Genomic DNA, 26,970 nt, shown 5'->3' with positions numbered 1-26,970 from the left:
TTATTATTGTGTGTTAGGATACTGCTCGCTTTCAGAAATTGTTTGCCACTCTTAAAACTGCAGTTTTATTAACTTATTTAATGCTACTAAAAAAGTTATTTAAATGCTTCAGAAACTTCATAATTAACTGTGGAGAAAACGGATGAAGCAGTTTATTTGATCTTGGTCTTACAGAAGAAATATACTTTGTACAGTTTAACTTCTCATTACAAAATTAGCATTCATGTTTATACAGGTTGCCATGACTACCTACAGTTATTCCTTATTTTGGGTCACAGTAACTCATGCTGTGAAAGACATATGTTATATCTTTGCAGATAAAAGTGATGTTGTTCAAAACTCTCGTTCAGAAAAATGCTGTAAAAAATAGATTTTTTTCTGTTTTGTTTGGTTGTTTTTCTCTGAGGCTCCATCAATAGTTCACCTACCTTTTTACGCTGTGCAAGTCTCTAAAATAATTGGAGACAAGGAAGCCAAATATAAATTATTAAATCCTTGCTTATTCGGTGACCTGAATAAAATTAAACCAAATCTAACATATGTAGAAGTCATGTTCTGCTTGGTAAGCTATGGTGTTTTATTTTTCTATAAACTGTATGTTGTTGATGTTGCTTTTTTCATTTCATTGATCTTTTCTTTATTCAGGAATTGCAGTCGACAAAAATGGTTTTATATATTTTGTGGATGGGACAATGATTCGAAAGGTTGATCAGAATGGCATAATTTCCACAGTCCTAGGATCAAATGATCTCACTTCTGCTCGCCCATTGACCTGTGACACAAGCATGCATATTAGTCAGGTACTGATTGATTTTATATATTTAACTACTATTGTTTGCAATTATTTATGCAAACTTGACAGTAAATGCAGAGGTTGTGCCTGCATGGCTATAGCACCACCTTGTGGCTCAACCAAAAGTGTTTATAATTGCGGTGTTGGTCACATTAATGTCTGCATCAAGAATATTTCTAATTATGGGGCAATGCAGCCTAGAAGTTTAGTAAAATAAACTTTATATTTCTCCCATCAGGTAATGCCAGTATGTTGGATATGTTAAAGGATTTTATACTTGATATACTGTACTTTATTTCTTCACTTGTAACTTGGAGTGTGTTATTATTTTACACCTTGGAAAAAGAATTTTATTACCATACCGTTAGCAATATGGTGTGGAAAAATGAGTAAAACAGAAAAATAAATGCACTGTTTTATTTTTACTGTAGCGATCCTGTTGACATTTTTGTTTTTGTGACACTACATAAAGTGTTTACTTTTACAAAAATCGTTTTTATCTGCTTGTACATATCAGTATTTCTCTACCATACATTTACCGTAGGATTTAAACCACAGATGGTGCTCAATGAATAGGCTATTGGAATAACCTCCAGGACTAGGTGTGGCTATTCTGTTTAGGTGCTGGCTTGCCGTATGGGCACTCAGTCCTGCCCATCAGTTGCCAGCTTACCACAACTCTGTTGGCACATATATAGCAGCATTCCTACCCAATAATACATAGCACAAATGGTATATAGTTTTGATATACCACACTGTCATTGTCTAGTACACCTGACTCTGTCCTACTTTTGTTTGTCACTCGACTTGTACTGCACTTAATCCTAAGTTTTCACCTTGTGGATGGTGAGCCCACATGGCTACTGTAAGGGCTTTTTCTTGCTGAGCTTAACTGGCCTACAGTATGTTGGTGTTCAATGAGGTTCTTTTTGATTTAATTACAACATTTATTAGGGTGAATTATTAACTGTTCTTTGTCTGGCTCTTCTTTTTTATTTATTTTTTTAATTTTATTTGAAGAAAATAACACTCTATACAACCAAGTCAAACTTATATACAACAAAGAAAGTAACATTAAATGCAGTCAAGTCAAACTAAACAAAAGAGCATGGACAAAATAAAAAAAAAAATTAAATTAAACAACAGCAAAGAAGGGAGAATGTCCTTTTCCCCAATATAAATGCTTATTCTAAAATTTTAATTATATCTTGACAGATTTTAAAACAGTTTTGAACAGATACTCTAAATAAGAATTTGATTTTTTCCAATTTCAAATAGTATAGAACAGGGGTGCCCAATGCATTGATCGCGATCGACCAGTAGATCGCAAAGGTAGTGCAGGTAGATTAAAGAAGGGATTTAAAAAAAAAATTGTTTGGGGAGGGTATGGGCTGGATGTGGATTTGGAAGAGGATTTTTTTTTCTCACAATGATACAATCGAAAGGCATTTGTCTGACATCGAGGTTCGATCCCTGATGTGGGGTGCAGTGGAGTATGTACACCTGATGAGCCCAAATAGGGCGAAACACATGTTGTGCACTCTTTGCATTATTTGACAGTCAACTATGTAACATTCTATGATCTGCTTCTCGCAACTGAGAGGATACCCGAGGCGGATGTCTGCCGACTTGCAGACCAACCACATGCGTTACCAGGTAACCACCCATACAATCAGATTGTGATTCAGACTTCGAATGCTATGTATGTATGTATATGTGTTTTTATATATAATAGCATTTTTATTGTAGGTAGATCATTTCGACATGGTCATTTTAAAAGTAGCTCACAAGCCAAAAAAGTGTGGGCACCCCTGGTATAGAATATCATTTACCAGTTATTAGTTAGACTACTTAGGTGGGTTGTTTTTCCAGTTGAGCAAGATAAGTGTATGTGCTAGTAGTTTGTTATAGGCAGTTACAATCAATTTGCCCTCCACTTTAAGCCCATCTGGGAATACACCAAACATAGCTGTCAAAGGTTTTTGTCCAAAATGATGTTAATTTGGTGCACTTCCAGTTGGTCTGGCTCTTCTCCTTTGACCAGTGTTCCCCATAAAAGGAACTCATATTTCCAAAAATTGAAGCTCTAGAAAGAAATGAGATAAATAGTCCCCACCCCCACCACACCAAAACCGCATTAATGGGAGGGAAAGCTTAAGGAGGATCTTGTGTTCTCAGCAAGGATGCAGAAACATCTCTATGGCTTGTGCAGCATTAATTGAAATGTGACATAGTGACAAGGCTCCTGGGGTGGACAAGATATAATCAAAAATGCTGAAAGCATGGGATACCTTATAGTTGTTTTTCCACACAGGGACTATACCTTGGGACGTCTGGACTGCAGTGGTGCTTATTTTAAAAAAGAGGGTCAAGGAGTTGTGTTGTAATTACAAATCATACTCCTAAGCCTCCTTGCCAAAGTCCTTGCTAGGATATTGGACTCTGACAGCTGAACTGCAGAATCAAGAGGAGCAATGAACATTACACCCTGACAGTGAAACAGGGGACCAAAGATTTGATGTAACCAGATAGTGACACTATCCTCAACTATGGTCACAAACTTAGAGTAGTGACTACAAAAGTGAGATTGTAAGTTAAAACAGCCTGAACATGTGTAGCATTGTTGGCTTCACTTTCCATGATAGGCTGATGACTCTACTAATACAGCATGAACTCTGGACTGAGGAAGCAGCTGAGGCAGCACAGGCATGCAATAAGGAATAAACCAAGGGGTGAAGACCAAGGGATATATCCAGTATACAATTTTGATATTTTATTTCTTAAACAACATGAAAGTACCTGGGTATTCCTCACAAAGGGTTAGAGAAAGATAATAGAGATAGGAAGACCCAGTCAGCCCATTTAAGCATTTTGCTACCATGGGCCTTGCCATGAAAGGCACAATTAAAAATTAAATTAAAAAATTTAAATTAACTTAGATGTAATAGCTTACAATTACAGTTAGTATAAATCACCTCCTTATTGGCTGAAATATTAGCCTTTCCCTCCAATAACACACTAAGACTGCAGCTAAATTCCTGAAACGCATGTTGTTATGTTCTAGAGTACATCCTATTTTTAATTGTCAGAAAAAAGTTTTCTTTAAAGCAGTTTTACAGAGTACTTTGATCTATGTGCTGCTTTGAGATTAGTTCCTTAGAGGCAGCATAGTGACAAGTTTTTGTTTGTTTTTTTGTTTTTTTTTTGCCATTTTTTTAAAGTGAAGTATACTGTCGGTGTGCACCTAGTAATTGTCTGTTCTAGGTTTTGAACCCAATGCTCTCAGTTCAGTAGCCTGCAAACTGGTAGTTTTCCATCCCAGCAGTTCAACTCTTGTCATCACTAAAAAAAGCATATTCCCAGTGGAGACTCTCATTTATTCAGAAGTCATTACTCTTGGGGGGTGGCTGCTGTCTTTGGCAGGGTCTATTTTGATCCAGTGGAGCAAAAACAAACAAAGACAGCACCTGTCACCAATTTAATTATTAGTGAGGCTGGAATTCAAACTTGTTACCTTAGGGGCTCATGGCTTACTGTAAAAAATGTCTGCATGGCACACTGAGACTTTAGTGTCATATGTTTTGCATGAGAAGCACTGCTTGAATTTGTTGGTTCCTAATTTTATTAGGATATGTCTGATTTTTGTATAATCCTATTACATGTCAAAAGCTATCACTTTATATGTGTGTATATAAACAACAGACATACTTGAGCCTCATGTTTGAATTGAGCTTAATATTTTTGAGTTTTTTAGTGTTTTTGAGAGTAATCTTCAAGAACTAAATTTAGTCATGCACATTTTTGCTTGTAGGGCCCCAAAAATCAGTACCCTCTGTTTTGTTGGGAAATCCTTAATATTGCATCATTATTGTAACATTAAAGTGCTGAAATAATGTTGCCATTAAACATTTTAGTCTAGTCATTCTAAAATGATGGCTTGCATTTTTATAGTTTACACATGTTAAGAAGTCTATATCCTTCTCACTGTAAATGGGACTATCAAGGAGGTTCTTAATGATTTGGAAATTAAATAGAGGATATGTGATGCCTAAATTAAATCGGCTAAAATGGAACAAATTGCCAAGATCAGATAATGTTTTCCTAGAATGTTTAATGAGATTAGTTAGTACATGTATAGAATCTTGATGCCTATTTTTCAGAAATCACTGAACACTGGCAAAATTTGTTAAGGACTGGAAGCTAGCCGATATTATACTATTATATAAAAAATGGTTATAGAATAAATCCAATTATCCATAGACCAGTACACTTAACATGCAACAAGTTTAAATTAATGGAGGCCATTTTTAACACTAGAATCCCTGAAGCCAAAGAAAATACTTGTAATCCTTGCTCACCTTAAATCCCTTCACACCTCTCCATGAGCGTCTTTTGTTTTATAAATGTGATCAGCACAAGCAGCCTGCTAATACCCGCTCCCCCCCCCCCCGCCACAGAAAAACCAAAAAGCTCTCCTAGCTCAAGCCTTGTTTATCTTGGAGTAAGGTACCTGGAGCTGTATAGGGTAAATAATATATTATTTGGAACACATGCATTCCATGTCTACAAAGATCTATGTAATTGTATAATGTACAGGAAATGCAAGAAATGTTGAGCACATATCTAAAAGACAATTTTTTTTTAATGTTTTAGCACTAATGACAAAATTGACAAAGTGTATATGTGAAGACTGAAATTCAAATATCAAATAAACACTTTCACAAGAGGTACAAATAAAACAAAACAAGTTCACTTTTATTCACGAATATAACTGAAAAAAAAGAAATCTGAATAGTGTATGTCATTTGGTAGTACAGCAGTAAGAACTGCTGACTCATAATCACTGGGTCGTGGGTTCGATCCTAGCTGCTTCCCAGAATTAACGTTTTGAGTACTGAGCTGTTCATATTGTTACTATTATACAATAAAAACATACATTTGATTGGAGTCTGTAACATCCGGTATAATATATATTATATATATATTCAGTTATATTCATGAATAAAAGTGCACTTGTTTTGTTACACTTGTACCTTTTGTGAAATTGTTTATTTTATATTTGGACTTCAGTATTCACACATTATACACTTCATGTCAAAATTTTGTTGTTAGTACTAAAACAAGAAAAAAGTTTGTCTTTTAGGTAAAAGTGTTCAACATTTCTTGCATTTTCTGTCATCCTACACTTACATAGATCTTTGTAGACAGAGAACACACATGAAATGTATGTGTTCCAAACAACAATATATGATTTATGACATAGCTCCAGGTACCTCACTCCCAAATAAACAAGGCTTGAGCTGGGAGAGCTTTTTTCCCTTTCTGCGGCAGTTGATGGGATGGGATAGCATGCTGCTTGTGCTGATCGACACATTTACAAAACAAAAGATGCTGAATGGAGAGATGCGAAGGGATTTAAGGTGGGCCGGGATTACGATTTTATTCATTGGCTTCAGGGATTCAAGTGTTAAAGCTTCCTCTTTAAAAGCAGTTTCAGCAGCTGTTTTCCCTAAGAGAAATCTAAATTTTAAACAGACTTGCTGTTCTTTATGATCACCCATCACAGAAATCGCAAAACATGTTTAATAAGCACCTAGAGAAACCAACGAATGATACAGAGCAGTGCCACTTGGCAGACTGTCACAGAATACTGCAAGTATGCTACATGTAGCGTTGAAATTCACAACTGAGTCTAGATTATGCACCAGGTACAGATTCTGTCTACATCTAGGCAATTCACAGAAGCCATTAAGAAGGTTATCACAATCTTACACAGGTTATGTAGCACAAAATGTTAAGAACCAGTCAAGGGTAACCTCCACATTACAAAAAAGACATAGCAACGCTACAGGAAGTTCAGAGGAGAACGACTAGGCAGATTCCAGACATGAGAGGGATAAACTACGAGGAAAAACTGAAGAAGCAAAACCCTTTCCGTTTAAGTAAACAGGAATTAAGAGGTGCCATGATTGAAGTGTTTAAATATATGAAGAAACTTAGTACAGTGGATCCAATCTGTTATTTTAGACGTAATTAATTTACATTAAATTGGGACCCAAGTGGAACCTCGTTTTAAAGTCAAACTGCACACAAATGGTAGATGTTTTTTCTTAATACATACATCAGTAGACATATGGAATAGATTACCAAGTAGCATGGTACTGGGTAGGACTTTATGGATGCTTAAAACTTGACTTAATGTGTTTTTTTAGGTTAGTAAACTGTAGTTAAAAATGGCAATTAAGGATTAGTAAGATACTACTGAAATATGTTATCATAACTATAAACAATAACATAAACATTAAAATACAGTAAATGTATACAATGTAAACAAAAAGTTGTAAAACCTATTACCTATTTGTTCTACATGTGATGATGTGATTGAGTTATTAGTTTATTTTATTAATATTTGCTATGGTGAGATGGCAATTGAGAAGAGCAAAACAAAGCCTCATGAACATCAAATCTTGTACAAGATGAAACTCTCAGGGCCCACGGTCTTCAAAATGAGTTGGAAATAGAAATGGAACTGACAACCTTTTGGCATAAAGTTCAATGTGTGAACCACTACAGCCTGCTGCAGATTTCTTTCAAACCATGTCTTGTATTTTGTAACTGAGGGTGTTATATCTCATTGACTGATATCTGTAAACGTTTAAGCCCTCCAATACCAAAATTACATCATATTTAAACTTCCTATGTTTCTGGAAAATTAATAAAAACAATACCAGTGGCAACTTTACTTCATTGAAATGTTTGTCCACTTGGCACCTTCCAGGACAAAGTGTGATTTTGTGGACCATCTTTTGCAGTGAAACAGACATGTCTATTCATAGGATACTTAAAAACTAAAAATCAAACTGAAAATCCTAGCCTCATTACCTATAGATATTTTTCAATGTAAGATAATTATTGTGAAATATTTGATTTTTAGGTAAACGTTTTATTTACAAAAAATATAGCCAGAAGTCGCACAACTTGTGAAATACACAAATTGAACATGCTAAAGCAGGGTCTTAAACACATTTATGTAAAACTAACCACTTTACAGTTTCATGCCATTTATTTGTTGCTATGCAGTATTCACATAGGTGCTTATGCTATAAACTGTTCTATGGTGGTGGGTGAAGATGGTCCCTCAAATACTTTTGTTAAAAGTGGATAAAATAATTTATAATGGAAATGCATACAGCTTGTTTGCATAATCCAGTGAAGTTTGAAATGTCATCACTAACAACATTCTTTTCTGCCATGAGTAGTTTAAAAGAGGAAACAATTTGCAGAAGTTTATAAGAGTATTATGGTGCAAAAAATAAATGCTGTTAGGACTGTAAATTCTGAAATTTATTGTTGCATTTAATTGTTAAATTTAAATTAAGTCTTGCATCTGCTGATTTCTATCATTTCAGGTGAGACTAGAGTGGCCAACTGACTTAGCCATCAACCCAATGGACAACTCCATTTATGTCCTTGACAATAATGTGGTACTACAGATAACTGAGAATCGACAGGTGCGGATTGCAGCAGGAAGACCTATGCATTGTCAGGTTCCCGGCATTGAGTATGCTATGGGAAAACGGGCTGTCCAGACCACACTGGAATCAGCAACTGCCATTGCAGTGTCCTATAGTGGTGTGCTGTACATAGCAGAAACTGATGAAAAGAAAATAAATCGCATTAGGCAAGTAACAACTGATGGAGAAATCTCCCTGCTTGCTGGTATACCCTCAGATTGTGACTGCAAGAATGATGCCAACTGTGACTGCTATCAGACTGGTGATGGTTATGCCAAAGATGCTAAACTTAATATTCCTTCCTCATTGGTTGTATCCCCAGATGGCACCTTGTATATAGCTGACCAGGGTAACATTCGAATAAGGGCAGTACTTAAGAACAAGCCACTTCTTAACTCAATGAACTTTTATGAAGTAGCATCTCCAGCAGATCAGGAGCTCTACATCTTTGACATAAATGGTACTCATCAGTACACCATGAATTTAGTTACGGGAGATTACATGTACAATTTTAGCTATAGCAATGATAATGATATAACTGCTGTGACTGACAGCAATGGAAATACTCTTCGCATTAGGAGGGATCCTAACCGAATGCCTGTGAGAATAGTGTCACCAGACAACCAAGTGATATGGCTAACTATTGGAACAAATGGAGGGCTAAAATCACTCTCGGCACCAGTAGAAGACTTAGTCTGGTTTACATACCATGGGAGTAGTGGTCTGTTAGCAACAAAAACAACAGAAATTGGATGGACTACATTTTTTGAGTAAGTACAATTTTCTAAAAATGTAGCTACTGTCGTATTTGCACATACAGTATGTTCTTACATTATGAAACCATTTATTTCCATGCTGAATTTCAAAAACTACACTTCTACTCTGCCTAAAATGCTGAAGTCACTGGTTTAAAAATGGGTTTAAAGATGAATTGATTTAGAAGTCTGTCATTCTTATCCTCTTCCAGTTAACCCAATTTACTAATAAGCAATCTAGTGTTTTGAAAAATTTCCAATCGTATTTGTTAAGGCTGTTGAATGTTATGATGTAATGCTGCAAAAAATGGCAATCATTTGTTTCTTTTTAACACTTTATATTTTCTTAAAATTCAAGGGCATTGATTGTTTTAGACTTAATCAAGCAACTAAAGAAACCTTTTATTAGGTGGTGGGGTGAGGGGAACAAAAAGTCAGTTTTCATTGTTGAAAGTAAAACAATATTGACTCATCCTTCACACAAAGAGCTATATGCTACCAGTTTATTTTTAACAGTAATAAATACTGACAAAGTAGAACTAGCAAAAATAAAATTCCTAAAATAATTCAAGTCCTGTGCCCCTGGCAACAGTTCTGAAGAAAAACTTTGCTTTCAGCAATCATTGAACACATCAGTAGAATTTACAGTAACTGGTGGCTAGGCTTTCAGCATTGTGTTCAAATCCAGTTGAATTCAGTGGTTGCCAGATGAGGCACAATCATTATTAAAGAATGGCAAGCTGTCCCTTTTTGTCCGCTAATTGACTCAAATTGAAAAGCAACTCTGCTAGACTGTTGTAATTAGTTTGTTCACATTATTCTATGTATTTTAATGCTTTCCATTAGATGAGAAATATGGCATGTCTACAAATATACAAAGAAAGTGCTAAAGGTTATTGCATTAACAGGGGCAAGAAAGAAATAAAATTGTTAGCAGTTTAGAAAATGCTACATTTGTCACCTAATGAAGGAACCTTATGACTGAAAAAGACCTATTACCTCCTTGTTCCAAATATGCCTTTATAAGTACCTACATAAAGCAGTTACTTTTCTACTTTAAGATGATAATGCTGCTTAGACAATAAATTCAATATGCTTCGTAGTACATTAAAACACACATTTTTAAATTTTAGATGTGTTTAATGTATTAAGAACAGTGACCATTTTTCTGACCGTTCAACATTAGAAAAGGAAGAATTACAATATAGACATTTTTTTCCTTTTGGATTGAATAGTATCTTGCTGTTTTCATCACCATCTATTACATGTATTTTTTTTTTTAAACAATTTTCTTCTAGCTATGACAGTGAAGGCCGTTTGACAAATGTTACTTTCCCAACTGGGGTAGTCACAAACTTGCATGGGGACATGGACAAGGCCATCACAGTGGATGTTGAGACATCTGGCAGAGAAGAAGATGTCAGTATCACTACAAACTTGTCATCCATTGATTCCTTCTATACTCTGGTTCAAGGTAAGTGTACACTTCTGTTGAAATCAAAAATTATCAACTTAGACTTTTGTTTTATTTTGTAAAAGGAAAAAGTGTACCAACAAAACATTTAAAAGTACATTTCAAGCCTGCTTGTATGGTTTCCTTTTTCAGTATCCTATGACTAGAGGGAAACTATTAATTTTTCCATTGTACAACTACATACAGTACATCAGTGTTCTAAATTGAAAGCTTTTGATTAAAAGAAGAAGAAAACAGAATTTGGTATTGAAAAGCTATATCCATTACGTTAAATGCTACTAAATCATGTTGTTGGTGGGCTGAATATTTTTCCCTTCTTCTTTAATCATTTTGACAGACACCTGGCCACATGGCCTGACTAGAACAAGAAGATACAGAACAACAAAAATATGAATATAAAAGGAAGAAGAAATGTTGGTTTTAGTGCCACATAAACAAAACAAATGTTGCCCTTTTCACATGGAATCAAAGCAATTTAAACTAAAATTCTGACTTGCAGCAGAAACCTAAAAAGTTAAATCTGAGCAAATGTAGCTTGTTTATTAAATTATCCACTGTATATTTGACTCAACTGTCAAAAACGGTTTGCACATCCTGTAAATTGGAGCTCATTGGACCAATAACAATTTCGGTGTTCAGTTTAACTCATTGACAGACTTCATGCATACCCAGTTTCAGTTTGCAATGCTATCATATTATTGTGCTGTATACAATTAATAAGTAAGGTTTGCCACCATAAAAATAATGGAAAATTTTAAAGGATAATGAATTCAAATAAATATTCATATCAAATTGTAGATTACATTTATGATGTTCTGTAAGCAGAAACAAAGATATGGAGGCTAAACAAAGAAACAAACAGCTCAGTGTGAATGAGATCAGAATGACACCACTCTTTGAAGATGTACATGTTACCAATGAAACATATAATACTATTAAGTCATACACTAATGAGGCATTCTATACATAAAAAGGAAATATAACATGAAAAGCAACAACAACATATTAAATTATTATTTCTTAAATTGCATATTGCAGGTAGCCCCCATTGTTTGAAAAAAATAAGTAGCAAATTTTAATAACATTAAACCACAGAATCTATGGAAGAGATCATTTGTTACTTGATGTAATAACTTTGTTAAAGTGTTAAACAGGCTCTTGTTTTAGAAATTATTGAGGCTATTCCATTATTTCACTAAAATAATAGAGTATATCAATTATTAAGAGGTTATACACTTAAATAGAAACATTCATATTATATTATTGACATTTAGTACATTCTCCTCTTCAATATGAAGTATTTCTAACTGCTGTACTGAACATGATGCTTCAGGAGGTACCAAAGGTTACTGGCCCTCTGCTTGACTAAATTCTAAATGAGGCTTTATTCCTCATATTTTACACTTGTCAATGCAGTTGTACATAACATTCATTAGCCTTTTTGCTTACAGACTGAATTTTTTTTTCTTTGAGTGGTTTTTCAAAATTCAGCTTATTCTGAGCTTGGCGTAACTGGCATATTGTTGGCATAACTGACAGATACACAATGTCTTCACCTTACTTACAAACCTGAAACATTTCAAATGTATGTGTTCCTTTAGAAACATAATTTGAGCCATATTTCTCACAACAAAGTTAAAACATTTTGCTAAGTTGTCCTGCTCTAACATGTTATGACAGTGAGCCTTACTCAATTTTCTGTTTATGTCACTGATATAGTAGAAATAGGATAATCATCATATAATTTGAGTTTTCATGATATGAAAATTAAATATATTTAGAATGTCAAATAAATTCTGCTTGAGGAATTATGATGAATGATGAGCAATATCTTTTTAAAAGAATGTATTTTTTTGTATATGAAAAGTCTTAGAAATGAATAACTGGCAACAAAGATGTTTTTCCTGTTATGGGTTATCCCATAGCAGGGAAGTAATTAGAATCCTGAAAGCAGGTTTCCGAATGGGAAGGAAAGACGCTGGAAAATGGAGAAATCCCACAAGATCTCATGGGAAGTCAGGCTGTAACCCTTATTTTAGTAAGGGAGTGAATAATATGGATAATCTTCTATTGACTGGAAAGGTGGCAGGGAGGTGGTCAGGGGTTAGGGGGGTGTATTTGCTCATAAAGTAGCTCAACTACAAGTTGAGTTAAAAATCCACTTATTGCTAGGGCTTATTGAAAATCGAGCAGCAGTTGCTTGATATGAGGAAAGCAGACAGGAGAATGAAATTGAGAAAACATTATTAATAGGATAAGAAGGCAATGGGTTCCACAATATACTTAACCTGAACCATGGACAGAAACCTTTATGCTTATCTAGTGTAAAATCAGCTTAAAATTATTAAAATGAGGTATCCATGCCATAGTCATTTAAAAAGGAAAGAGCAAGTGTTTTAAAATCTGTCTAGAGAAATACTGACATAATCTGATCCACTAACAATTCAGGAAGGCTATTTGTGCTAACCTGCCAGAAGAGGTAGCCATCAAATTAGATTAAAACAAGATCCTGTCTCTTTGAACTGAACAAGTTTCACATTACCTGTCAAACCGATAAAGAGATATTGACTATAATGTTACACATCTTGTAGGTGCACTTTTGTTTGTCTGCTGTAACATTAAATGTCTTGTCGGTTTTAGGCATTAAACTTCAAATTAATATTGAGTCTTGCATTACCTTTATTTTTAACTTTTTTCCTAGACCAACTAAGAAATAGTTACCAGGTCGGATATGATAACTCCCTAAGAATCATTTATGCAAATGGAATGGATAGCCACTTTCAGACTGAGCCCCACATCCTGGCTGGACCTTCAAGCCCCATAGTGGCACGACGAAATATGACTCTGCCTGGAGAAAATGGACAGAACCTGGTAGAGTGGAGATTCCGCAAAGAGCAGACCAGAGGCAAAATCATTGTATTTGGCAGAAAATTAAGGGTATGAATAGTATATAATTCAAGCTTAATTATCTTTGTTTTAACTTGTAAGACATTTAAATACTGCATTAAATATTGCAAATTAAATTGCTGCAGTTGTTTCAGAAAATGTTCCTGGTTCAAAATCATTGGTGCAGGAATATGACCTTTTTTTAACATAACAAATCAGTTCCTATTATCTCCATTTCTTACAGTTGCAGGTTTGCAACCAGTGTATTAAGGGGTTAAAAAAACTGACTAAAGGTAATTACTGCAGACTTTGTCATACTTGTAGACATAACATCTTATGTAATTATACTACAGTCTTTTGATCTAATTTAAAAAAAAAAAAAAAAAAGTATTTTTGTGGTATCATGTCTTTCCGAATTACAATATGAGAAAGAAACCTGTTTTGGTGTCCTGTGTTTTTCAGACATATGCAGCATGTGGGAATCTGGAATTCCCTCAGTATTAATAAACTGGCATTGTTATTTTTTTATAGAAAATAAATTGGGCTAGGGTCAGAATATGATTTGCTCTGCTTCCATTTCTGAAGCTTGTCATCTTTAAATGAATGGCTCCTGCTGTGAAAAACTTTGCATGGATACACTCTAATATTTCTTTTTACCGGTTGGGTAAACTCTGAGGGGCTTAATTTAAAAGAGTTTGAAAAAATGCCAGAGTGTCTTTCAGTTTAATGAAACCCTTTAAAATTGCTGTTAATCTAATGCCTTCCACTTACCTCAAGAACTCCCAAAATTAATTTACTGTCAAAGAGAATCAATCATGGTAAATGGTGTTTAAACAGTGACTTGTCATTTGGAAGCATTAAGTAGGTGGTGTTGATTTATTTCTATGTGCTTTGTTTGTTTTTCAAAGGTAAACGGCAGGAATCTACTCTCTGTTGACTATGATCGCACAATTCAGACAGAGAAAATATATGATGACCATCGTAAATTTTTGCTCAAGATCAATTATGATGCATCAGGACATCCAACTTTGTGGATACCAAGCAGCAAGCTGATGTCTGTCAATGTCACCTATTCACCTACAGGACAGGTTACTAGTATTCAAAGAGGCACCACTAGTGAAAAAGTAGAATATGATAGTCAGGGGAGAATTGTCTCTCGGGTATTTGCTGATGGAAAGATGTGGAGTTACACGTACCTCGAGAAGGTAAGTTGACCACATTAAAAATGAACTTAACGCACACTTCCTAATGTAACACAGCTGTCCAGAAATAAGGTCTGAATTTATCTTTAAATATTACGGGGGTGATTCATACTAAAAGGAAAATTATGAAGAAAATATGAAACCTTAAAAATATATCTATTGATGATTTATATTCTATCATTTGTTCATGTCTAGTACATACATTTTCTTTTCCTTGGCTAGGATAGAGGGGAAGATTTCAGAAATAAAGATACCAAAGTAAACATATTAAAATAGAAATGTGTTTTAATGTTAAATTTATTAAAACTAAAAATAAAAATGGCTTTACCCAGAAGAAATGTAATGCTAATATACTTCAGGAAATTTGTAAAAATTGCACTTGAATTATTAAAGGGAGTTGTGTAAAGCTGGCCAATTTACAGAAAGTTTAGTGACATTCCTGCTCATTGAGAGTAATAGGTTACAACTCAGCAATTGGAAGTTTCTAGTAACTTAGTTTTAGAGAATGAGAGACAACATAAAATTATTTAGTCTATTTACATTTCATAAGTGTACTTTTTAAAAACCGTTATACACATTCTGTTTTAACATAATAATCTTAATATCAAGTATTTTTTTCCAACTGTTAAACATGTGATTTTTTTTTTTACATATGTGAATTTTAAAAAAACTTTTACAAGTGACAAAAATTACTAATACAAGTGATACTAAACATATTAATAGAATATTCTGCTTTTGTTAAAATCTCTGTTTAATAATCAGTTCTTTTGGGCCTTTTTTTGCATATAATATCAGTTCTTCCTGTCACACAGCAAATTGTTTAATTACCTGCTGTTTTGCTAAGTGAATTTGACAGTAAATGGAGCCTACCTTATAATACAAGTACCAGCATATTATGAATCCAGAGCTAATAATTGCAAAACCCTTTAGAATTATGCATCCAAGTACATTAAATGGGGCAGCAGTAAAGACTTGTAGGTCAAGGATAACTCAATTAAAAAAGGAAATCATTGCTGAAATGGAATGTTAATACCTGTTGTCATGCAATTTGCATTTTAATGCCCAAATGTATAATTATTCCGTCTTCTTCCTTTTTAGTCAATGGTGCTATTGCTTCACAGTCAACGGCAGTACATCTTTGATTATGATTTATTGGATCATTTGTCTGCCATAACCATGCCAAGTGTTGCCCGCCATACTATGCAGACTATTCGGTCAATTGGGTATTATCGCAATATTTACAACCCTCCAGAAAGCAATGCCTCCGTTATTGTGGACTACAGTGAAGATGGGCAATTAATGCAAGTTGCTCACTTGGGAACGGGAAGAAGAGTTTTGTATAAATACAGAAGGCAAACGAAGATCTCTGAAATTCTGTATGACAGCACCCGAGTCAGCTTTACCTATGACGAGACTGCAGGCGTTCTTAAAACTGTAAACCTACAGAGTGAAGGATTTATTTGCACAATCAGATACAGACAAATAGGTCCTCTAATTGACAGACAGATATTTCGATTCAGTGAAGATGGAATGGTTAATGCTCGGTTTGATTATAGCTATGACAACAGTTTCCGAGTGACCAGCATGCAGGGTGTAATAAATGAAACCCCTCTTCCAATTGACCTCTACCAATTTGATGATATTTCTGGTAAGGTTGAACAATTTGGTAAGTTTGGAGTAATCTATTACGACATCAACCAAATAATTTCAACTGCTGTCATGACATACACCAAACATTTTGACTTTCATGGCCGCATCAAAGAAATCCAGTATGAAATTTTTAGATCACAAATGTACTGGCTGACAATACAGTATGACAACATGGGCAGAGTCACCAAAAGAGAAATCAAAATTGGACCATTTGCCAATACCACCAGATATGGATATGAATATGATGTTGATGGACAACTGCAAACTGTTTACCTGAATGATAAGATTATGTGGCGGTACAATTATGACTTAAATGGAAATCTCCACTTGCTTAATCCCAGTAATAGTGCACGCCTCACACCACTACGATATGATTTACGTGATAGGATTACTCGTCTTGGAGATGTACAGTATCGACTGGATGAAGATGGTTTTCTTCGTCAAAGAGGAGCTGAGATATTTGAGTACAACTCCAAAGGCCTCCTTGTTCGTGTTTATAGCAAAGGCAATGGTTGGACAGTACAATATCGTTATGATGGCCTAGGGAGAAGAGTTTCAGCAAGGACTAGTCTAGGACAGCATCTCCAGTTCTTTTATTCTGACCTCAACTACCCAACGAGAATAACTCATGTCTATAATCATTCTAGTTCTGAGATCACATCCTTATACTATGACCTTCAAGGTCATCTTTTTGCTATGGAGATCAGCAGTGGGGAGGAGTTCTATATCGCTTGTGACAATACTGGTACACCATTGGCTGTTTTTAGCAGCAATGGTTTAATGCTGAAACATGTTCAATACACTGCCTATGGAGAGATTTACTTTGACTCTAACCCAGACTTTCAGCTTGTAATAGGATTTCATGGTGGTCTATATGATCCTCTGACCAAGCTAATCCATTTTGGTGAAAGAGACTATGACATCCTTGCAGGCCGATGGACCATTCCCGATATTACTATCTGGAAAAAAATGGGCAAAGATCCTGCTCCCTTTAACCTTTACATGTTTCGCAACAATAATCCAGTCAGCAGAATCCATGACATAAAAGAGTATGTTACAGGTAAGATGAAATTTACACACTATTTGTAAATATGATGAAAATGATTTATTCTTTCCTGTACTACTACATTAGAACTGCAGAAATAAAAATATATATAGTGATATTTAAGTAATAAAATGAAACCATGATAGTCAAAGTTTAAATGAATTCATAATTAAAAGTTTACTTTGTATCGTTTTATTTTGATAGGTCTTTATTAAAATGAATAAGTTGTTTATCTCAGTGTAATCACAGGTATTATAGTGTATTTTACATTTGTACAAAGCAACTTTATTTAAATACAGTGGATATAAAAAGTCTACACATCAAGGTCACAGATTTTGTGTAATAAAAAATGAAACCCAAGAGAAATCCTGTTAGAACTTATTCTACCTTAATTGCAATCTATACAAAGTTGAAAACAAATCAGAAAGCGTTTAGTAAAAAGGAAAAGAATTAATCATACATAACCCTGGTTGTATTACTTTGCACGCTCTTTAATAATCAAGGATGTGGCTTGTGTGCAGAATCAACACATCACAACACATCTCATCTCAGATAGTAGTTAATATGCATCTGGCCATCAATAAAAGTGACCCTGATTGAGCGCAGATGAAATGTGGCCGTTCCTGTGGGATTATTCGGATATCCTCTTGGTTTCAACATACTTCAAAAGCTATGGTCCACAAAGTGCTTTTAAAACATGATTGAGATCACATGATTGAAATCTATTTATCAGGACAGGTGTACAAAACAGTACCCAAAGCATTAAACATCCAATGGAGCATGGTGAAGTCAGTCCTCAACAAGTGGAGAAAATATGGCACAGCCATGACTCAACCAAGATCAGGACATCACTCCAGGATTGATGAGAAAGCTGGTCAGGGAGGCCACTAAAAGGCGTATAGCAACATTAAAGGAGCACAGGATTTCCTGGGAAGTACTGGTTGTTCCCTCCATGTAACGACTATCAGTCATATTCTTCATATATCTGGGTTGTGGGGTAGGGAAGCAGAATTAAAGCCTTTTCTCAAAGAAAAACATTCAAGCCTGGTCAAACGTTACAAAAAGGTATATGCAGTTTCCTACAACCATGTGAAAATATATATTATGGTCTGATGAGCCCAAGGTTGAACTATTTGACAATAATTCCAAATGGAATGTTTGGCACAAAGATAACGCAGCACATCATCAAAAGAATACCATAACCACAGTGAAGCATGGTGGAGGCAGCATTATACTTTCAGCTGGAACTGGGTTATTAGTCAAGGTGGATGGAATCATGATTAGCTCCAAGTATCAGTCTATTTTAGCACAAAACCTTCAAGCATCTGCTAGGAAGCTGAAGATAAAGAGGAACTTCACCTTTCAGAATGGCAATGACCAAAGCACAGATCAAAATCAACAACGCAATGGCTTCATCAAAGGATCTGCGTTATCAAATGGCCGAGCCAGAGCCCAGACCTTAATCCAATTGAAAATCTGTGGGATGACTGGAAGAAAAATGTGTACAGAAGATGCTCTCATAATTTGGCAGATCTGGAAATTTTTTGCGAGGAGTCCAGATGTGCCAAAACTGATAGACTCTTACCCAAAACGACTAAGTGATATAATGAAATCAAAACATGCTTCACCTAAGTATTAGTTTATGGGGTGTGTATACCAGTGCAATCAGGTTTTTGTTTGATTTTCTTTTTCCACTAAACAGTTTCTGATTTGTTTTCACCTTTTTTGTATACATTGCAATTTTACTGTAAAGGTGGAATAAGTTCTGACAACATTTCACTTGGATTCATTTTTTTCATCACACAAAATCTACCATTTTGGCCAGGGGTGTTGTAGACTTTTTATATGCACTGTAGATGCTACAGTATTTTTCAGTAGTGTGAAATATATTAATATTTTAGTCAATAAAACCTTGCACATACACCCTTTAATGATCATCTTATCAAATAAATTCTTTATCATCCTATATTGGTTTATACTTTATTCCTTTCAAATATGTAAGAGACTATCTTAACATTCTACAGCAAAAGAAAAACCATTAGCAGCTGTTTTAAAACTATTTATTCTTTTTCAGAATAAAATTTTATTACGTTAAACCATTAGTGTGCAATGAGATATAGTATGCCATTCATCATTTGATCATAAGTATCACTTAAACAGTAAATGATAAATGCAATATTATTTTTAAAACTTTTTATTATTATACTTTCCATCTCATCAGACTTGACATTGTTTTCTCTTATGTAGATGTCAACAGCTGGTTGGTGACATTTGGATTCCATCTGCATAATGCAATTCCTGGATTTCCTGTTCCTAAATTTGATCTAACTGAACCTTCTTATGAACTTCAGAAGAGTCAACAGTGGGACGATTTACCTGTAAGACACATTTTCAACTTACAGGCACAGCCTTTCATAAAGTCCAATTTTTGATACTTCAAAATGCAAGGAATGATTCAGCAGAACACTCTGTACATTTCATTACATTTAGCATGCCTGTTAACAAGTTCACATTCTGCAGGGGGCAGAAGGATTTTAAATTCAAGTGTTTTAGTATAGTAAAAGTGTTAGTTACATGCTTGTTAGGATGGATGAAACAAACAAAGCTGAAAATAAAAAAAAAATGTTTTGGTAATTATTGTTTAATGGTTCAAGTGGCAGCTTTTCCATTTTCAGCAAGTTTCAGCAAAAACTCGTAAATCCGTCCCACCTTAAATCGCTTCTTAAAACCGTTCTCACCTCTGCTCCAGCGTCTTTTGTTAATCTAAATGTGCTGATAAAAGAAAAGCTTCAAGTAGCCGGATATTCTATCCCCCCACCGACTTAGAACGTGCACAGACTTCTCCCAGCTCATGCCTTGACTGATTTTCTGGGAGTGAAGTGGAGTTTTAGAGTGGAAATAATAGATCGTTGTTTGGAACACACAGTACTACAGTAATCTGTGTAAACCCATTGTTAAAACAAACGTTTTTTATATTCTAGTAGTAGATGACAAAATGTAGGCATAAACTATATAATGTATGAAGCCTGAAGTCCGAATGTCAAAGAAATATTTTCACAGAAGGTACAAATCTAACAACACAATTGTGCTTTTATTCAAAAATGGGAGAAGTTTGTGCACGTTCTAAGTCGGTAGGGGGATGGAATAGCCGGCTACTTGCAGCTTTTCTTTTATCAGCACATTTAGATTAACAAAAGACGCTGGCGGAGAGGTGAGAACTGTTTTAAGAAGCGATTTAAGGTGGGACGGATTTATGAGTTTTTTCGTAGGCTCTGGTAATTCTACTGTTAATGACACTTGCCAAATTCATTTCAGAAACATTCTAAAGGGGAGGACTAAACAAAGCTCCTTGGACTGGTTTCTATTGAAACGCCCTGCGAATAAAAGTGACGAAAGTGTGGCAAAAAAGGAAGAAACTAGTGAAGAAGAAAATTAAGTTAATCAAAAGTGATAGAAAAAACATTACAATACACTAATCAGCATTGCCAACATCTGTTTATTTCTTTAGATTCTCTTTTATGCATTAGGTTTTATTTTGTTTGTATACAATATTTGTTCATTATAAATACATTTTTGTTATGTTGAAAACATTTAAAAAAAAATTGGGGTGGTTTTTTTGGGGCTGGCACGGATTAATCTCATTTCAGTTAATTTCAATGGGGAAAATTGATTTGAGATACAAGCATTTTGACTTACAAGCTCGGTCACGGAACGAATTAAACTCGTATCTCAAGGTATCACTATAGATGATCCTCGCTCAAAACAACATCTCCAGCTATTGTGTTAATAATCTTTGCAAGAACAGAACCAAGATTGTTTGAACAACAGTCTGAACCAAAGACATTATTCAGAAACCGGAGTCAAATTCTTTTCATGACTGTTACTAAACCCTGGTTTAATTGTTTTAGTTTTCCCTAAGGTAGCATACACTAAAATCATGGCACTTTAAAGTCATTGTCAAATCCTCTCAGAATCTTCAACAAATTAAACTTGTATTTTGTATCTGTATGTAGTTTTTTTTCCTTGATCCAAATAGAAACAAGTTTATGCATTCCATCTTTTATATCTCTGGTGTGATCATATGTTTCAGGTGTCATTGTCATCAACAACATGGTGACACGTAAAAAGAAATGCTGGCACATCCCACCGGAAATTCAAATAAAATTGGCACTTTGTTGAAGTCATGGAAAAAAACAAACATTTTCAAAGAGAAAATTTAGCACTAGTAAATAAAAATTCAAGCATGAAGTACAGTGCATCAGGACATTAAGATTCTGTCAAAAAAAACAGCAATAAGAAATTGAACACCGTGAGACCTTTTGTAATAGGATTCTGACATCAGTGCACTAATGGCATTCTGCTTTTTCATGGCAACACCTCCTCAGAATGCCGCATATCCTTAATTAGTTTAGTTCTTATATTTGATGATCATTGTTGTTTCTGTCTACCACTGCAGTTTAAATATTATTCCTTTTCTCCTGTTCTCCTGTTTTTCATTATCCATTGCTGTCATTACAATGAATATCATCCCCTGCTTTAATTTTGTCAGCTTCTTACTTCACCTTTTCCTTCCAGTTATAATTGTTGTTCCGAGGTCAGATCTCTTATGTCCTGTTTCTTTTGGAACACCTTAGCAGACTTAGAATGGGGGTTGTACAGTCATTGAAACAATTTTCCAATTTTGGTTATGCTAGGTTATTAACTACAGCTTTTTTAAGAGACCGTACTATTATGTAGTGATTAGCTGGCTATTATTGATGCATAGTATTATAAATTATGATTGGCGCCCTTATCTATTATAGCATTGGGTATATGATGTTGCTAGAAGGTAAAGATGCATGTTAGATCTGTGCATCAGGGCTGGGATCCTGTAGCATTCAACATACGTTATGGCTACAAGACATTTTAACTCTGAAACAGGCAAGAATTGCTAGGCAACATGGGAAATTTAGGATCACAAAATGCCTATAAAGAGCATTAAAAAACCAGCAAAAATGCTGGTGCTTTGAATATGAACCAAAACCATTATATTAAAAATATTCTATCTTGACATATTAAAAATACCATTATAATTCCATAATTATTTATTTCTGAATGGCAGATTTCTAAAAATATATTGAGAAAAGTGAGACCAGCAAATGTGCAGAGTAACCAATGTAGTACAGTAAAGAAAAAAGAAATGACAAGAAAGTGAGACATTTGGAGCAGGCTTTCAATATCTTTAGATTTAGGTGGGAAGGTGGAAGTATCTGAGCTGTGTTTAATGCTAACCAGCAAAATCAAATGGTTTTGGAGAGAAGCATGATGTGCTCTCCACCAGCATTAAACAAGAAAAATAGAAAACTGTTGAATTTAGGTGAAAACATGAATCCCTATGATTTCGTAGATGGGAGAGGCATTGTGCAGCTCCCTCAATTCTCCTTTGACACAGCTACCAAAAATGGTAGAACTGTTTTAATTAAAATAAAAATATATAATTTTAAAGGGTTTTGAAATACTTATTATGGATGGGGATAATTACAACACAGCATAAGGAATGGGAGCAGTTATAATATCTGGGGGGAAAAAAGGGATAGAAAAAACAGCTTGGTGCATGTAAAAGTATATTGGTGTGTTTTTATTGGCGTTTTATTAGTGAAGCTGTCCTACTAATTAGAACAACTCTGACTCTATGTGATTCAAGTAGATAACCTTTACTTATTCCAAGTCGAAATTTAAATTGGGCTATACACTGTGTCAAATCTGAAGTGAATGGTCTCCTGCTTCTGGAGCGTCATTTCTAATCTCCTTTCCCCAGTCCACTTATTAAAATACCTCTATCGCTCATCATATTTCTACTTTTAGACCTCTTTTCTCATAAACTTACCTCTGTATAGTGGGGCATATTCTACCATTACTACCACATTAGCATTGACCTCTTGTTGGAAAGCGTTTCACCAATTCTCTAATTTTCTATTTAAAACCTTTTATTTTGTGATCTCTTACTGATGAGGGCATCTTCTAATTTTATTTATTGTTCCATTAACACTAGAACCCCTAAAGCCTACGAAAAAAGTCGCAATTCCAGGCCACCTTAAATCCGTTTGCACCTCTCCATCAGCGTCTTTGTTTTGCAAATATGTCGATCAGCACAAGCAGCCTCCTATTCAATCCCAATGGAGCTGTCTCTGTATCATGTTGTGAGGTGCCTGGAGTTGTACAGAGTTATAATAATATATCGTAATTTGGAATATATACATTTCTTGTGTTCTATGTCTACACCAATCTGGGTAAGTGATTGGTGCCGAGTGATACATTTGCAAAACAAAGACGCTGATCAAGAGGTGCAAAGGAATTTAAGGTGCCCCCGCATTGCGACTTTTTTCATAGGCTTCAGGGATTCTGATGTTAAAGATAGTTGTAAACGCTGTAGTTTTTAAATACAAAACAGACCAAAAAGAAGTGAAAGTAATATAGTGTTCAGATCAGCAGCCTGATTCATTCACTGTTTTAGGCAGTATTTTCTGAAAACTGGCTAGTCTTTTATTAGATAGATTTTAAAAATAAAATCATGAACCATTACTTCATAAATTGAGAGGCAGTTGATTTTTCTTAAAATACTTGAACAATGGATTGTTTTTTATGTTTACAATCAGCACTATTCAATTTCACTAGTGTCTGTATTTGCACACTGAAGAAAGACAAAAAAGGCAAAGACAAAAACTCAGAAAAGACTGAATAATATTCAAAAGATAAGACAGAATGTGCAAAGTGCAGGCAAGCAGCCACTGTACTGTAATTCTAATTTTAAAAGCACAAAAGATTCTATGTTCAAAGAAAGGAAGCTAGACTACTGCTAATAATAATACATTTTATTTATATAGCACCTTTCCCATGTCCAAGGTGCTGCTAATGAACAATAATACATTGAGTTATGTTAAGTATTACTTTGGAATGCTCTTAAAGTCTGCTTAGCGGATTCCATAAATGAAGCTTTTATATAATGCATCATATATAACATTATGGAACTGTAAATGTGTGCTATACAACAGGAAGAGTTTCTGCAAAGGAAAGCATTTTTATACACAAGAATACTCATAAATATTACTCATACAGTAAATAGTGTTATTATAGTGATCAAACTTACATATTTTAATAAACAAGGTTTATCTTTTTGCAGTCAAATCTAAAATGTTCCTTTACGGTGTGTTGACACAAATGAGATCCTTTCATTGTAAATACTGTATGCTAAACAAAGGTAGCTACTGGGGTGCTTGTTTTTGTAAAGAATAATGCATTAAAATTATATTCAAAAGCAGATTTTAAGTAAAGAAAGAGGAAGGGTTTAACACAATCTTAATTTTAAAGTGTCTTTCTCTTTCCTTGCAGTCCATTTCTGGAGTACAGCAAGAAGTTGTAAGACAAGCAAAAGCTTTCTTGTCATTCGGAAAGATGCCAGAAATTCAGATCAGCAGGCACCGATCCAGCAGGGAAAAGTCATGGCTTTGGTTTGCAACAGTCAAATCTCTCATTGGGAAAGGGGTTATGCTGGCCGTCAGTCAGGGGAGAGTGGTGACCAACGTGCTCAACATTGCCAATGAGGACTGCATCAAAGTGGCAGCTGTTCTAAATAATGCCTTTTATCTGGAGAACTTGCATTTCATCATTGAGGGAAAAGACACTCACTATTTTATCAAAACCAGCTCACCAGAAATTGACCTTGGCACACTACGGCTGACAAGTGGACGCAAAACTCTAGAGAATGGTATTAACGTCACAGTCTCTCAGTCCACTACTGTAGTAAATGGCAGGACTCGCAGGTTTGCAGATGTGGAAATGCAGTACGGAGCCCTGGCTTTGCACATACGCTATGGTATGACTCTGGATGAGGAGAAAGCCCGAATACTAGAGCAAGCCAGACAGAGAGCTCTTTCTAGTGCTTGGGCAAGGGAGCAACAAAGGGTGCGAGATGGTGAGGAGGGTGCCAGATTATGGACAGAAGGAGAAAAGAGGCAGTTGTTAAGTGCTGGAAAAGTACAAGGCTATGATGGGTACTATGTACTCTCAGTAGAGCAATACCCTGAGTTAGCAGACAGTGCTAACAACATTCAATTTCTAAGACAAAGTGAAATAGGAAAGAGGTAACAAACTGTTCATTAACGGCTGCCAAAGAGACTGCCTATGGCTGTTTCTCTCTGGGGAGACAGAGCTAAGTGTTACTGCATCTAGCTACAACTGAGCAAATGTTGGAACATAACTACTACTTAGGCCTTAACAAGGCCATGACACAGATGTATCACTGCAGCACAACCTTGATGGACTCTATGTATGAAGAGCCAAGGAGAAAAGTGGTAGTTAATAAAAACAAAAACTCTTATTTTTTTTTTTTTTCTTTTTTTTTAATATTATTGACCTTTAAAAGGTGATCTGCTTTAAAAAAAAAAAATGTGTTTACATATGCATATCACTGCACTCCGATGGACAAACATGGGAAAAAAGGCCTATTGGTTTTCTTATAGACAATGTCTATAGCCAGATGTTTGTTTTCCTTCTGAATGGTTGACCTTTGCTTATTTAAGAATAGTCTTGCTTTTATTAGGAACTGACATCTCAGTTTCAAGCCAAAACTGGGAAAGTATTGCTGTTAATATATCAAACTGCTTCTACCGTGCTGCTTTTCGAAAAAAGGACATTGCCATCAGTGACATGTTAATGATATGAAGTTTATCATTGATTTTATAATGATATGGTTTGCCTTGAAAAGAAAAAAGACAAAAAAATTAAAAAAAAAAAAAAAGACAAATTAGTCGTGATAAAAGCAAAGGAAAACCTAGACTTTTGTAAATTATGTGACAAGTTGTTTATGGATTTTTTTATATGAATTCCAAATAACTGTTCATCAAATATTAGTCTCAGAGGAGTTAATTTATGTAAAGTGTTTATACATTAAAATAAAATCTTCAAAAAAAAAAAAATCACTGCTATATTTTGGATGTGTGAGTAGACTGGAGAGCTTTTGCACAGACATGATTTTTAAAATCTAGTCCTTCGTTTTACAGCAGTATGGGTGCCTACCACACATCATTAGCATACTTTTCAAAGACTGTGTGAAAAAAATTAGACCTGTACATTTGAGGAATAATAATGAATGTTATTTTATGTGAACAAACCAATAAACTAACTGTTCCAGTATGTTTATTAGTCATTTTCCCCACCTTGAATAATAACCTTTGATAAAGAGTCTAACTAAAATATACAGGATATAAATACACACACACACACACACATATATATATTTGTAAATCCATCCATCAATTTTTCAATCCCTACCTTTTTTCTTTTTTTTTTTTTTTAACCAAGGTTATGGGCAGGTTGTGCATTCTGCAGCAGAAATGGCAACATGGCAGGAACCACAGCTGGACAGAACTGCAGGCCGTAGCAAGGCACACTGGATACTTGACATGTGGCATTCAGTTTATGACAATGTTTCTGCACTCTGGGAGGAAATCCTCACCATCCTGATGAGAACAAGCAATTTCCGAAAAAAAGGCATCCAAGCCAAATGTTAAAAAGATGCCCGCAGCACAGGGAAACAAAAACATACACAAATGTACATTATAAAAGATCAGTTTTTTTTGGCAAAATATACAGAACCTCTAATTTAATACCTTA

At 34.9% G+C, this 26,970-nt stretch overlaps 1 protein-coding gene across 15 annotated transcripts in view; it reads left to right on the top strand.

Moving 5' to 3' along the window:
• The window catches only part of tenm3 (teneurin transmembrane protein 3), an 842,281-nt gene extending 815,791 nt beyond the window's left edge, over positions 1-26,490 (top strand). For all 15 annotated transcript variants that reach the window (XM_039751049.1, XM_039751058.1, XM_039751057.1 and 12 more), the window contains 8 exons: positions 646-800; positions 8,203-9,077; positions 10,361-10,536; positions 13,238-13,473; positions 14,331-14,627; positions 15,723-17,334; positions 19,567-19,697; positions 24,688-26,490. In XM_039751049.1, coding sequence (XP_039606983.1) covers positions 646-800; positions 8,203-9,077; positions 10,361-10,536; positions 13,238-13,473; positions 14,331-14,627; positions 15,723-17,334; positions 19,567-19,697; positions 24,688-25,443 — 4,238 coding nt within the window. In that variant the 3' untranslated portion in view covers positions 25,444-26,490. The remainder of the gene's footprint in view (positions 1-645; positions 801-8,202; positions 9,078-10,360; positions 10,537-13,237; positions 13,474-14,330; positions 14,628-15,722; positions 17,335-19,566; positions 19,698-24,687) is intronic.
• Positions 26,491-26,970: the final 480 nt, after the last annotated feature.

Source organism: Polypterus senegalus, chromosome 4, assembly GCF_016835505.1.
Source record: "Polypterus senegalus isolate Bchr_013 chromosome 4, ASM1683550v1, whole genome shotgun sequence".
Taxonomy (NCBI): domain Eukaryota; kingdom Metazoa; phylum Chordata; class Cladistia; order Polypteriformes; family Polypteridae; genus Polypterus; species Polypterus senegalus.
The sequence above is the reverse complement of the archived record's forward strand: the minus strand, read 5'-3'. Positions and strand labels throughout refer to the sequence as shown.